The 12719-nt window shown below is 34.3% G+C and overlaps 1 protein-coding gene across 1 annotated transcript; it reads left to right on the top strand.

Moving 5' to 3' along the window:
- The first annotated feature begins 992 nt into the window (after positions 1 to 992).
- On the top strand, positions 993 to 1571 carry LOC106395017 (protein ORGAN SIZE RELATED 1). The gene has a single exon (XM_013835550.3). It carries the CDS (start codon positions 1101 to 1103, stop codon positions 1365 to 1367), a length of 267 nt encoding a protein of 88 aa, XP_013691004.1. The 5' UTR covers positions 993 to 1100; the 3' UTR covers positions 1368 to 1571.
- Positions 1572 to 12719: the final 11148 nt, after the last annotated feature.

Genomic DNA, 12719 nt, shown 5'->3' with positions numbered 1-12719 from the left:
CATTTTATATCAACAAAATAAATCCATTATACTGTTTAGTTCGTCTGTTCATTTATTTCCCAACAATTGTTCACACTACAATCTGAGTATTTCTTCTATTTTACTGCATAATTCAGTAATTGTGGTATGAGAAAATGCAAATTAAGAAGTCGATATTATTTGAGAAAATAATTAAAATACTATTAATTGAATACTAATTTTTTAAATAATTTTTTAAAAAATATTATAATATTTTGATTTAGAATTTAATATTTATTGTTTATGGTTTAATATTTAGGGCTGGATTGTATTTATAAACATATAAATAATTTTTAAACACATATAAATGATTTCGTAGAGTTAGTTTAGTCTTTTTGATCATACATTTAGTTATTCATAAAAATGATTATCTTTTAAATATAAATTTGAAAAGTAGAATCAAATTTCTGGTAAAATTTAAATTTATCATTATTATTTTGTGATATCATATAATAAAGTCTAAATGTTTTATTAGATGCAGTATATAATCATGTATTGTTTTTATGTCAGATTTGTGATTTTCTAAAGAAGGCGAATTTAGACAAAGAACCGCCTTGGGAACTTCAAAAACAATGTACAGAAAAGTACTTCAGCCTCCGGTCACCGTCAACATACCGATAAAGCTTGGGATGTTCATGCATCTACCTCTTCACGTTGCTTGCAGTAAAATATTAGTTTAGCTTCTTCTTCTTTTTGCTAACTTGTTTAGCTTTATGACTTTATTCTTCTAGAAGTTTTTTTATAAAGTTAATAAACAAATTAAATTGGTTAAGTAAAATATTTTGCCAAATATTAATCAAATTGAAAACCTCTTAAAAATTGTAAACTATTTTTTACATGTTACATTGATTTATTACAATGTGTAGGTTGTAATTATGGAAAATGTACACTTCTAAGTAAAAAATATACCGGACAAGAATATAAACATTTATGGACGTAGATATTCCAACTATCCCAATTTCCCACACTATAAGTAGAGAGCCACAGAGAGACAAAGGTAGAGAGACCGCAGAAGGATTATAAGTCACTAAACCAAAAGAACAAAAGTATTTATTTTGTAGATAAACTACTACTCATGAAAAATGAGGGTACATAATCAACGGCTGAGAGTTGATATCACACCCAAGCCGATGGGTTTGACCGGAAGTTCTTTGATCACGGCGAGATCCGTCGCAGTTCTTCTCTTTGTCTCTCTGCTTCTTCTGATTCTGCCACCGTTCCTTCCACCGCTTCCACCGCCTCCAGCCACGCTCCTCCTGCTCCCTCTCCTCCTCATGATTCTCCTAATTTTCTTGGCCTTTTCTCCTTCTAATGAGCCTAGCCTCTCGGTAGAACCTCTTGAACCCTGATGAGTGGTGTCGCAGACTTCCGCACCGACCGTACAGATGTATATCCATTTCACAAACATGTATAAAAGTGTCTATATATATATTTATGTATGTACGGAGCAAATTAAGGGCTTTTAGCTTCGTGTAAGATGGTCTCATGTGATAGATCTCGGACTTTTCTTTTAAAGTGCTCTATATAAATGCAGTTTATATATTTATGTGCAATTGTGCATGTATACATTTCTGTTTATCAGTCTCATCTTTCCGTAACTAAATGTCTATTCCCATTTTTGTTATATAACACTTTGTGGGGAGATTAAATATTGAACTTTTTAAACTACCAAATGATGTATGAAAAAAAACTATACAATATCATGATGTATTTAAAATTATAAACTAATTAAACAAAAATTGGTGAAGTACAGAGAGGGGTTAAATACTACACTCGATATTAGATCTGAACCAATTTATGACGAAAATACCCGTTAAATGAAATAAGCCACTTGTTCATATGTATTAATAATACCTTTATCAGCTACCCGCTTGTTTATGAGTTCCCTTGTTTATTTACTAAACTCTGTTTTTAAAATTGAAAACTAATATGATTCCTTTTTAATTAGTGGGTTTACTGTGGAACCACACAGACACTGGACAACGGTGAATCGCCTTTTGATGTCTTTTTTTTTTAACACTGCACTTCGGTGTCCAGGAGACAGATTAAATTGGATTTTCCATTGGTTCATTTGTCCTCGACACACAAGTATATTCTTTGAATTATAAAGGACTATAATGGCTCCACAAAAGTGGTCCAGACCACGTGTTGCTACGTGTCGATCTCTTGCTCCTAACGATGCTGAAATATTAATTTTCTAGTGGCCGGGACTCGAACACACAAGTATATTCTTTTTCTTTTAATATGGTCACAAAGTATTTTCCTTTGAGTTTTTTTCTTTACATGTTTTAGATATTTTATTTCTCTTCGAAATTTCATGCTCCTTTTCTTGTTTTAACAATTTGGTATATTATTTTTTTTTGTCCATAATTTGGTGTATTAATTTGATGAGTGCTTTAATTTCTTTTTATAAGAAGTATATTGTTTATTCTTATTATTTTTCAAATGTATTTTTTTTATATTTTCAATGCAATATTTAAACCATAATACAAAATGAAATTGAAATATTGCATTGAAATAATGTAGCTTTCACACCAAGTATGGGTGCACAAGCTGTTAATACTAAAATTACATTAAAATAGTGTAGCTTTGACACCAAAATGTTTTTATGGATTGAAGATGCCCATATTTATCTCTTTTCATAACTACTTTACAACACATTTGTGATCTTCATACTATGACTAATTAACACCATCAATGAAACTCTGAAATTCCCATCGCAAGCAAAATTCAGTTTTTACCAGCCAATGCTCCTCCGTCTATTAAAACTCTAGTTAAACATTCTCCCACGGACGCAATCACTCATACCCTCCTTTGTTAACCTTGTAATATTAAGTGTCATTTAACACCAACTGGTTTCAATGGATAAATTTGATTGGATCGTACACAAATGACGAATATTGAAGCATAAGCACTCTCTTGGATTAGACACACAAATCCAGATGGTAATATGGAAACGAGAAGATTCATACTATCGGCATAATTATTTTATTAATACCGGTTAATTATGTTACTATAAACTATAAAAAAATATTACATAGAAAATTTTATAACAAATATTTTATTTGTATTATGATAATTCACATAAATCATTATCATTTTGATCTGTTTTACTAGAAAGATTCATGTCTAACAATTTTACTTGCAGTATGTTGAATATCGTTTGAAAAATATTTTCTCCATTAATTTATATAATTAATCTTGTCTGAGATTTGAAACTTGGACTTCATGGTATAAAAAATTAACGATTTTCAGTCAAACCACTAAACTAAGCTTTCAAACTTTTCAAATATTTAAAGCCCCTACAAAAATTTCTCTACAATACCAATTTAATAAATTTCATGCATATTTAATTTAAAAGACACAAATGTATAATGGTGGCTACAATTCAATGTTTTTAGCCTTAATAAGAGGTAAAATAAGAAGTGCATTAATTTGTGAAGTCACATTGAAAATATATAATGATATTTTAAAAAAGAATAAAAATTATGGATTTTATTTATTCATAAAATGTATTGATGAGATAATAGTTATCTATGAATAAAATAACAATGTTTGGATCTAGAAAAGTATAGGTAATTTAGAAAAATGAAATATTGATAAAATTTAGAAAAAATAATATATTGATAAAATTATTTATAAAAATAAAATATTAATTATAAAAAACCATGTAGTGGCATCAAATAAAGTAATACTATAAGAAGCATATTTTGTTAATAAATTAGCCGTTAAAAAAAATGAAAACTGACGATCGCAATAAATTAGGTTAAATGTATATGGAATAAGAAGAAATAAATACCCTTAGTACGACGTGATTCAGATTCAAAGTATCAAGCACACTCTCTTCCCTAAATTCACCAACCATCCTTACCGTTTCAGTCATCTAAAAGCACATAAATGGCAAATCATTTAAACCGCCACACTAATACCTAGCTAGCAGCTATGCATGTCAAACATCAGTCTATTGTTTTTTTTTGTCAACTTTGTAAACGTCAGTCTATTTTTGTTTCTTAATTTTGTTTTTCCAACAACCTATATATTTCCTCACGATTTGATTTTACAATCATTTATTGGTTAATTTTCGATATAAAATGCCACAAACTGTATTTCCGTTTCACTTTTTTGTTAATAAATTTCAAGTTCACACTACATCCCAAAAATAATCGTTCCGAGAGATTAGATCGAGCTAGATAAAATAATACACCGAGTAAAAAAATAAAATTTTAGTAAAAACTGATACGTAAATTGCCAAAATGAATGAAATTCTGAAATGTAGTCACCACATAAGGCATATAGGAAATAATTAAATGGCTGCATGTCAATTTTAAGATTGACAAATGATATGATACAGGCTGACAGCTTTTAGTTCATGACGGTGGTAGTGAAATCTTCTAAGGGATGTATTCAACAATAAGCATGAGTTGATTTGGATTAGAATGACAAATTTTCTGTCATTCAAATATGAATTAAAAAAAACACTATAGAATTTACTGTATTAGATTTGTCATTTAATAAATATTTTTAAATTTATTATTATTGAAAAAAAATTAAATAGTTGAAAGTATTTATATAATGTTTGGGACGAATTTTTTAGTTACAGAAATAAAATCTAAATCTTATAGTTTTAGATAGTATTTTACAATGATTCAACAAAAATCACACCAAATTCTCAAATTCATCTAAAATCTCATAATTAATCAAACCACTTCAAATTTCAAATCAATAATATTTATTTCAAAGCTAATGATTTAAAACTTCTAGTTCATCAGAGGTTTAATTTACATACTTTCTTAATTCTTAAGAAGAGAAATACATATGATATATGCTTCTAATTTACTTTCCTTATGCATATCATGTGATTACCATAAGCTATTACACAATATTGTATAAGTACACCTTATTCAAAATAATTTTGAAAGTTATTACATTTAAAGTATAAAAATCGGTAAAATCTGAAACTTATTTATTTAAAAAAATTATTCCTTCAAATAGAGAGTATTTCCCCCTAAAACATTGAAACAATTAAAACTAAAATATGTATCAACATGGAGATGGAACTTTTCCTTAAATGAAAGAGTATCACGGTTTAACCCAAGTTAACAAATGACCACTTATCAAACACGCTTTTACATAAAAGATTCCACGCTTTTGTAAAATTTCTTTCTAATAGTGTCTTACAGAATATTATCAAAATTTCACAAGTCACTGAAAAAACAAATCTAGCAATTAATGGTAATTTTGGTGTTAAGTCCGTGTCATACTGAAATCTAGTAAAATAAAATCTACTTCCTCCGTTTTATATTGATAGATTTTTTAAAAAATTCTATACATATTAAAAAAAATGATTAATGTATAGTAATAAATATCTTGATTTAAATGAAAAAACAACTTCCTATACATTTAAACTAATAGTTTTACTAATAGTTTTAATCAACAATATTTAAATTTAGCAAAGAAATTTACTTATTAAATATGCATAGAAAACTTAAAAAAATTATTTTTTGTGGAAGAAATTTTTTTATTTGGGTGGATACGAATTGGCGAATGTTGCTGCTCGGTGCATGATCTTCACCTGTATTTTGTAACGTCTTTCTCTCTCACACACATAAAAGCAATACGGACAGATTAAATACTTACACATAGAATTCATTATAAATATACAAACATATATGTGCAGGAACATTGAAAGCCAAGATTTAGAGGAAGAAAAGAAGTTTCACAAAAAAAAAGAAGTTTCACAAAAGTTATAGTAAGGATCATCGGAATGTTTATGATCGGATTGGTGATGATGGTGCTCTTGGCGGTTGTTCCTGCCGTTCTTCCGCCACTTCCGCCGCCGCCGATGATTCTGATGGGAATTCCGGTGGTGCTGATGCTAATGCTTGTTTACTTAGCCATCTATTATCCTCCTCTCTCGTCTTCTTCCTTTGACACTACCTCTAGTCAAGTAATGTGATTGTCAGACAACGATAGAAATGACACACGCATGTAAAATGCGTCTTCGTTTAATGGGTTTTAATTTCATGTTCCATTTGATGAAATATGTGAATCCATGCAGTTTCATTTGATGTTTTTCTTGTTTTAATGTTTTATTTCATTGTCTTTTCTTTGGGAATTTGAATTGAATACGGGTCACTGTAAAAAGTTTCAAGTTTAATTTATAATCTTCTTATTCCTACGGATCATAAGATTCGGCCATTCGGGATTTCCAAATTTCACTTGAACATGAATTTTCAAAATACGTTATCGAAGTATACAAACAATTTTATTAACAAAATATGCATGCACTATCATAAATTCGAGTTCATTTTTGTTCCTTGTATTTATAAAAACACTTCTGTAACTTGTCGTCACTCATTCATTAAGGAATCATTTCTCGCTCGATTCACTCTCGATAGAAAACTGAGACTGATTAATTTCTCACTCTCGATAGTCGATAGAAATGATCTCGCTCGACTCATTCATTACGAGTCCTTCTTGTTCTTTTTTTTTTTTGTGCACGAGTCCTTGTTTTGTTAGATAATTTGTTATAATGAGTGCCAAAACATTAAACAAAAGAAAAGGAAAATATGACTGCGTAAATCTGCATGGAAGACTTATTGATCGGAAAATCCAAAAAAAAAACTTAGATACTCTGACGTCAATTAAAATAAAATACTAAAATTTATACTAAAATATATTTATTTTATTTTTATATAGGGGGAAAAACTAGTTTAACTCTAATTCATCCGTATGACTCTTATTTTATTTTATTTTAATTACTAGTTTAAATTTTATACCTATTTTACAACCGAGTCCTTTGTTATCAAAAATAATAATTACGAAAATGTCATTACTCACAGAATTATTTTGTCTACGTTTTATGTAGCCACAAACTTATTTTTATTTTATTTTGCGACAAATTTATCTTAAATTCTATAGACTTAATTAGATTTCTACAGATTTATTTTGATATATCTATCATGTTTGGTCACAGATTTATTAAATATTCACAGATTTAATTAGATTTAATTTCTTTGGCCACATATTTACTTATTTTGATAGATTTATATAGGCCTTGATAGATTTCTTTTTCGTTTGACCACCGATTTTTCTATTTTTGACAGATTTATTTAGGTTTTAACTGATTTATTATCCTTTGATCACAAATTTCCTTATTTTTGACAGATTTAATATGAATTTGATAGATTTGTTTATCTTTTTACCACATATTTGTTTATCTTTTGACCACAGATTTAATTACAATTTGACAGATTTTTTTTTTTACTTTGGCGACAGATTTAATCATTCTTTGGCCACATATTAATTAAATTTTCTTTTAACCGAAATGGTTATTGAAAATCAGATTTAACCATTAAATTATGTATTTTTTTTAAAATACAAATATTTCAATTGAAGTAAAACAAAATCTTTCTAACCAACAAATTAAATTAAATAAACCGAAATAAATTAAATAAACCAAACCGTAACCAAAACTTAAGCAATCGCAGCAGCGGAAGCACGTAAGCAATGCATCATATCTATTTATCACCCCTACTATCATAGCGCATACTTGTGGAGCGCTTATTCCACTTCTATAATGCCAAGAGATGTAGCTTCACCGGTTCCAGAAAATATCACAACAAAGATTTATTCCACTTCTATAATGAACGATTCTCTGTTTTTCGTTCTGTTTCTTGAGAGTTCCTTTGTTTCTCTTCTAGCTCTTCTTCTCACACGTGCCTTTCTGTTTTTTTTTTATACTTTGCGAGTTAAAACTTTTGTCCTATATTGGTACTCCAAGTATCAAAGAGATAATTGAACGAGGTTATATGTAACAATAATTAGTAACTCAGTCAGTAAACCAAAGCATACAAATTCTAAAACAGAACAGACGGCCTTATGATAATTATGGACTGCAAATTGTAGCTGAAACACATTTTGATACTAAACATTCAATTTACACGATAAGACACGTTCACTAAGAGAATCTAAAACTGAACGTACTACTTTGGTGAATCAGGAAATAAATGAGTGATTTGAGGTTCTCCGACAGCATCGTAAATCTCAGCAGCTAGCCTCCGTCTGAGATCTTGAATGGTTTCGTCACGTAACCCTTCAAATGTGCAACCAATCGCAAGACACTCAATGTATTTTATGGTATAAACACCATGCACATTCTCCTTGGGAGTCATTCTGTGGAACTTTTTTCAATCTTCTTACATTGAATTGTTTTTCATTCTTCTTCCGAACAATAGCAGGGACCATAGCACTCAGGATGGACAGAATTATCTTGACAAATAGCTATAATAGCTCATAGTCTTTTGCTGACTAGGAGCTTTTCCTTTATTGTAGAATAGACGCGGATAATTTTTCTTACTGCTAGAAGAAGCCATATCTAACAGTGAAAAACAAAAAAAAAGTTGTTACCATGAAATTCTAGTACAAGAACGAGTGTTAGTTGCTACGATACAGTTGAGATGTGCTGGTTACACTCATTCTATTACAAGAACCCACCAAGCATCAACTTTATACAAGCAACTATCCAAAAAATCAAATCACGTGGTAACAAACCTTCTTCTCAAATCATTCACGCTTCACATCCAAGAAATGTACCTATCATTGAACAATGCATAATCAAGTATGAGACGCATATGATGCGTTGTTGTAACAGATATTCTGATCTGTAACACTTAACACCAAATCAAAAGCTATCCAAACTCCAAACTCCATGGAAATCTCAATGTTCCATAATTTTTTTTTATAAATCGGAGGAGGAAACGAAATACATATTCAAAGCCATGAAGTGACAGACGTAATTAATTGATGGGTGAAGATGGTGGTTCTCGTCGTCGGAGTGTTTGACAGTGGAGATATGATGCAGCGGCATCCTTGCAAACTGGCGCCAGTATGATAATTTGAATTATCATCCTTATCTTCAAGTTTCCTTTTCCTGTTAGGTTATGGTTTTAGTGTTCTTCCTTTTCCTAATTTATATCGCTTTCCTTATTTTCGATAGCTTATGATTTTGTATTCACTATATAAGAAGAGCTTAAACCTCTCTTATGGGGACGTTTGATTTTATAATAGAAGAGCTTTTGCTTTTATCCTTTGTTCGATTCGATTCCATTCATCAAACAGGAAGTTGGTCTCAAGAAGCTATCGAAAGAAACTCTTGATCGATCCAAGAACAGGTCTCGAAGAACCCTAAATTCTTAGATCGACCGTTCACCCATTCGTACGCTGCGCCAGGTTGGTATCAGAGCTTTGCTATGCTCCGAAACTTTCTCAACCGCTACGATGGTTCGGAAAACTCGTTCTCAGCAATATCAAGCTGATGATGCTTTCCCCGCTACACAGCAATCCGTTAATGATCTGCAACAACAAGTCGCAAATCTCACCGCCGCAGTAGCTGCTTTGGCAACTCAACACGCCGCACCAGCTATGCCCTGCCGCCATAACGACCAGCTTTCTAACCGGGAAGATTCCGATAATGAAGCCAATCCCTTTGCCCCGCTCCGCCAACAAAACCCTCGACGTCGCAACAACAACAATTCCGAGTCCGATTCAGATACCGACGTTGAACCACGTAACTTTACATGGAAATCGAGTTTCAAACTTGAAATCCCGGAGTTCAAGGGTTCCAACATAGCCGAAGAGCTCCTTGATTGGTTTGTAACCGTAGAAGAAATTCTCGAATTCAAACAAGTTCCAGTCGATCAATGTGTACCTCTTGTTGCAATCCGTTTCCGCGATCGAGCAGCAGCATGGTGGTCGCAGAACAAGACGACTCGAGCTCGCCATGGCAAATCCAAAATCTCAACTTGGGATAAACTCAAGCGTGAGATGAAAAAAAAAATTTTGCCATATAATTACGATCAACTCTTGTTTCAAAAATTCCAGAATTTAAGGCAAGGATCAAGATCCGTTGACGATTACGCAACTAAATTTTTCTTGATGATTAATCGTGTGGAGACTCAGGATTCAGAACAACAACTGGTTATGAGATTTTTCGGAGGACTACGTCAGCAAATACAATTCACCCTGAACTTATTTCGACCTCAGACAATTTCAGAAGCTCACCAGCACGCCATCACTATTGAAGCACAATCGCGTACAGGTTTCCAAGCTTGGGGAACAAATCGACAAACTAGAGCAAACACTGCAGCTGCAACGACCAATGCAATGGACAATACAACAAATAAAACAGAGACTGCCAGAGTTCCGGTTGATCCGCAGAAACAAAACCGCCCGGGTGGCCTTCGATGTTATTCTTGTAGTGAGACTGGTCATCGTCAGTCGGCCTGCCCAAACAAAGCACGACGTGGCCTACTCCTCGACGACCAGAACATCGACAATGAAGAACCCATCTACAATGAAGACGATCAAGATGAAACAGAGGAACTTCATGCTGACTCCGGTCCGTTACTGATGCTTCGACGCTCATGCTTAGCCCCGCATAGTATTTCGGCAAACCTGCAACGGAACAACCTGTTTCACTACAAGTGCACTATCAACGGCAAAGTATGCAATTTCATCATTGATTCTGGAAGCTTTGAGAATGTAATATCCTCTGACACAGTTAAGAAGCTCACCCTACCCGAAGAAAACCATCCAACACCTTATAAGCTCGCATGGTTACAGCAACACACCGACTTATTTATTACAAAGCTCACGATGGTGTCCTTTTCAGTTGGAGATGCTTATCACGATAAGACTTATTGCGATATTGTCCCAATGGATGCTTGCCACCTGCTCCTAGGACGACCTTGGGAGTCGGATCGACGGGTAACTCACGATGGTTTCCTTAACACTTACAGCATTCGATTTAACAATCGAAATTTTGTTTTAAAACCTTCACCACCGGCCTCTCTCGCCACAACTCCCACAACTTCAACATCAACAAATCCGACAACCTCACCTATCCTTCTCCTGCAACGTACACCATTCAAAAGTTTAATGCGCGAGATATGAATTGTTATACTTCTGGTGCTCTCTCCAACATCACAGACGGTTTCTTCGACACAGCCACAACTCGACAACATCCTCACCGATTTTGCGGACGTCTTCCCTGATGACCTCTCGTCCGGCTTACCACCATTGCGGGATATACAACACCACATAGACCTCGTACCCGACGCCTCATTACCTAACCGTTCCCACTACCGAATGAGTCCATCGGAACAAGAAGAACTTCGTCGTCAAGTGGAGGAACTTTTAAAAAAGGGTTTCTTACGCGAGAGCTTAAGTCCTTGTGCTGTCCCCGCCTTACTCATTCCTAAAAAGGATGGAACTTGGCGGATGTGTGTGGATAGTCGCGCTATTAACAAGATTACAGTACGCTACAGATTTCCTATTCCGCGTCTTGACGACTTACTGGACCAAATTGGTTCTACGTCCATCTTCTCCAAGTTGGATTTACGAAGTGGCTACCATCAGATTCGAATTCTCCCTGGTGACGAATGGAAGACTGCATTCAAGACACGGGAAGGTCTATTTGAATGGACAGTGATGCCTTTCGGTCTTTCTAACGGTCTGAGTACATTCATGTGCGTCATGAACCAGGCATTACGACCGTTTATTGGCAAATTTGTGGTACTTTATTTCGATGATATCCTCATCTTTAGCTCCTCCTTAGCAGAGCATGTTGGACATCTGTGCGACGTCTTGTCCGTACTTCGCCGTGATCAATTTTTCGCTACAAGGAAGAAGTGTGCGTTTGGTGTCTCAGAAATCCACTTCCTTGGTATATTGTCTCCACTCAGGGCTTATCAGTCGATCCAAGCAAAGTTGAAGCAATACGCTCTTGGCCTACTCCAACGACAATTACCAAAACTCGCAGTTTTCACAGTCTCGCTTCATTCTACCGCCGTTTTGTCTCTCAATTCAGTAGCCTTATGTCACTTATCACTGATTGCATACGAGAAGGCAAATTCTCTTGGACAACAGCAGCCGATCGTGCATTTCACATTATCAAGGAGAAGCTTTGTTCAACGTCTATCTTGGTTCTTCCCAACTTCACCGAGGTCTTTGAACTCCATACGGATGCTTCCAAGACATGCATAGGCGCGGTTTTAAGTCAGCATAATCGCCCTATTGCTTTCTTCAGTGAGAAATTGTCAAACTCTCGTCTTCGCTACAACACGTATGACGTTGAGTTTTATGCCATCATCCAAGCTATCAAGCATTGGCGTCATTACCTCTTTCATCGCGAGTTCGTTTTGTATACTGACCATGATGCTTTAAAACATCTCAATACACAAGACAAAGTCTCGTCCCACCACGCTTCTTGGATAGCTTACCTCCAGCAATTTACTTTTGTCATCAAGCATACCTCAGGGTCGTCGAACCGCGTCGCAGATGCACTAAGCCGAAGGCATTCTTTACTCGCCACAATGCACACGACCGTCCCCGGTTTCAGTTCTTTCGTAGATCTCTACGAGAGTGATCCCTTCTTTGGGAAGGTTTACGCTGATACTACAGCAGGCCTTCCAACGCCTTATACGCTCTGCGATGGATTCCTCTTTCGCGACAATAGGCTTTGTATCCCGGATTGTAGATTGCGCCTTAAGTTGATTTATGAGTTGCACCACGAGGGACATGTCGGCCGCGATCGAACCCTTCACCTGATCGCTACCTCTTACTTTTGGCCTTCACTACGGCGTGATGTGGAGCGCTTTGTTGAACGGTGCGTTACCTGTCAGAAAGCCAAAGGCCATGCG

This window comes from Brassica napus, chromosome C4, assembly GCF_020379485.1.
Source record: "Brassica napus cultivar Da-Ae chromosome C4, Da-Ae, whole genome shotgun sequence".
NCBI classification, from domain to species: Eukaryota; Viridiplantae; Streptophyta; class Magnoliopsida; order Brassicales; family Brassicaceae; genus Brassica; species Brassica napus.
Note: the sequence above shows the minus strand (reverse complement) of the source record. Positions and strands in the feature narration are given on the sequence as shown.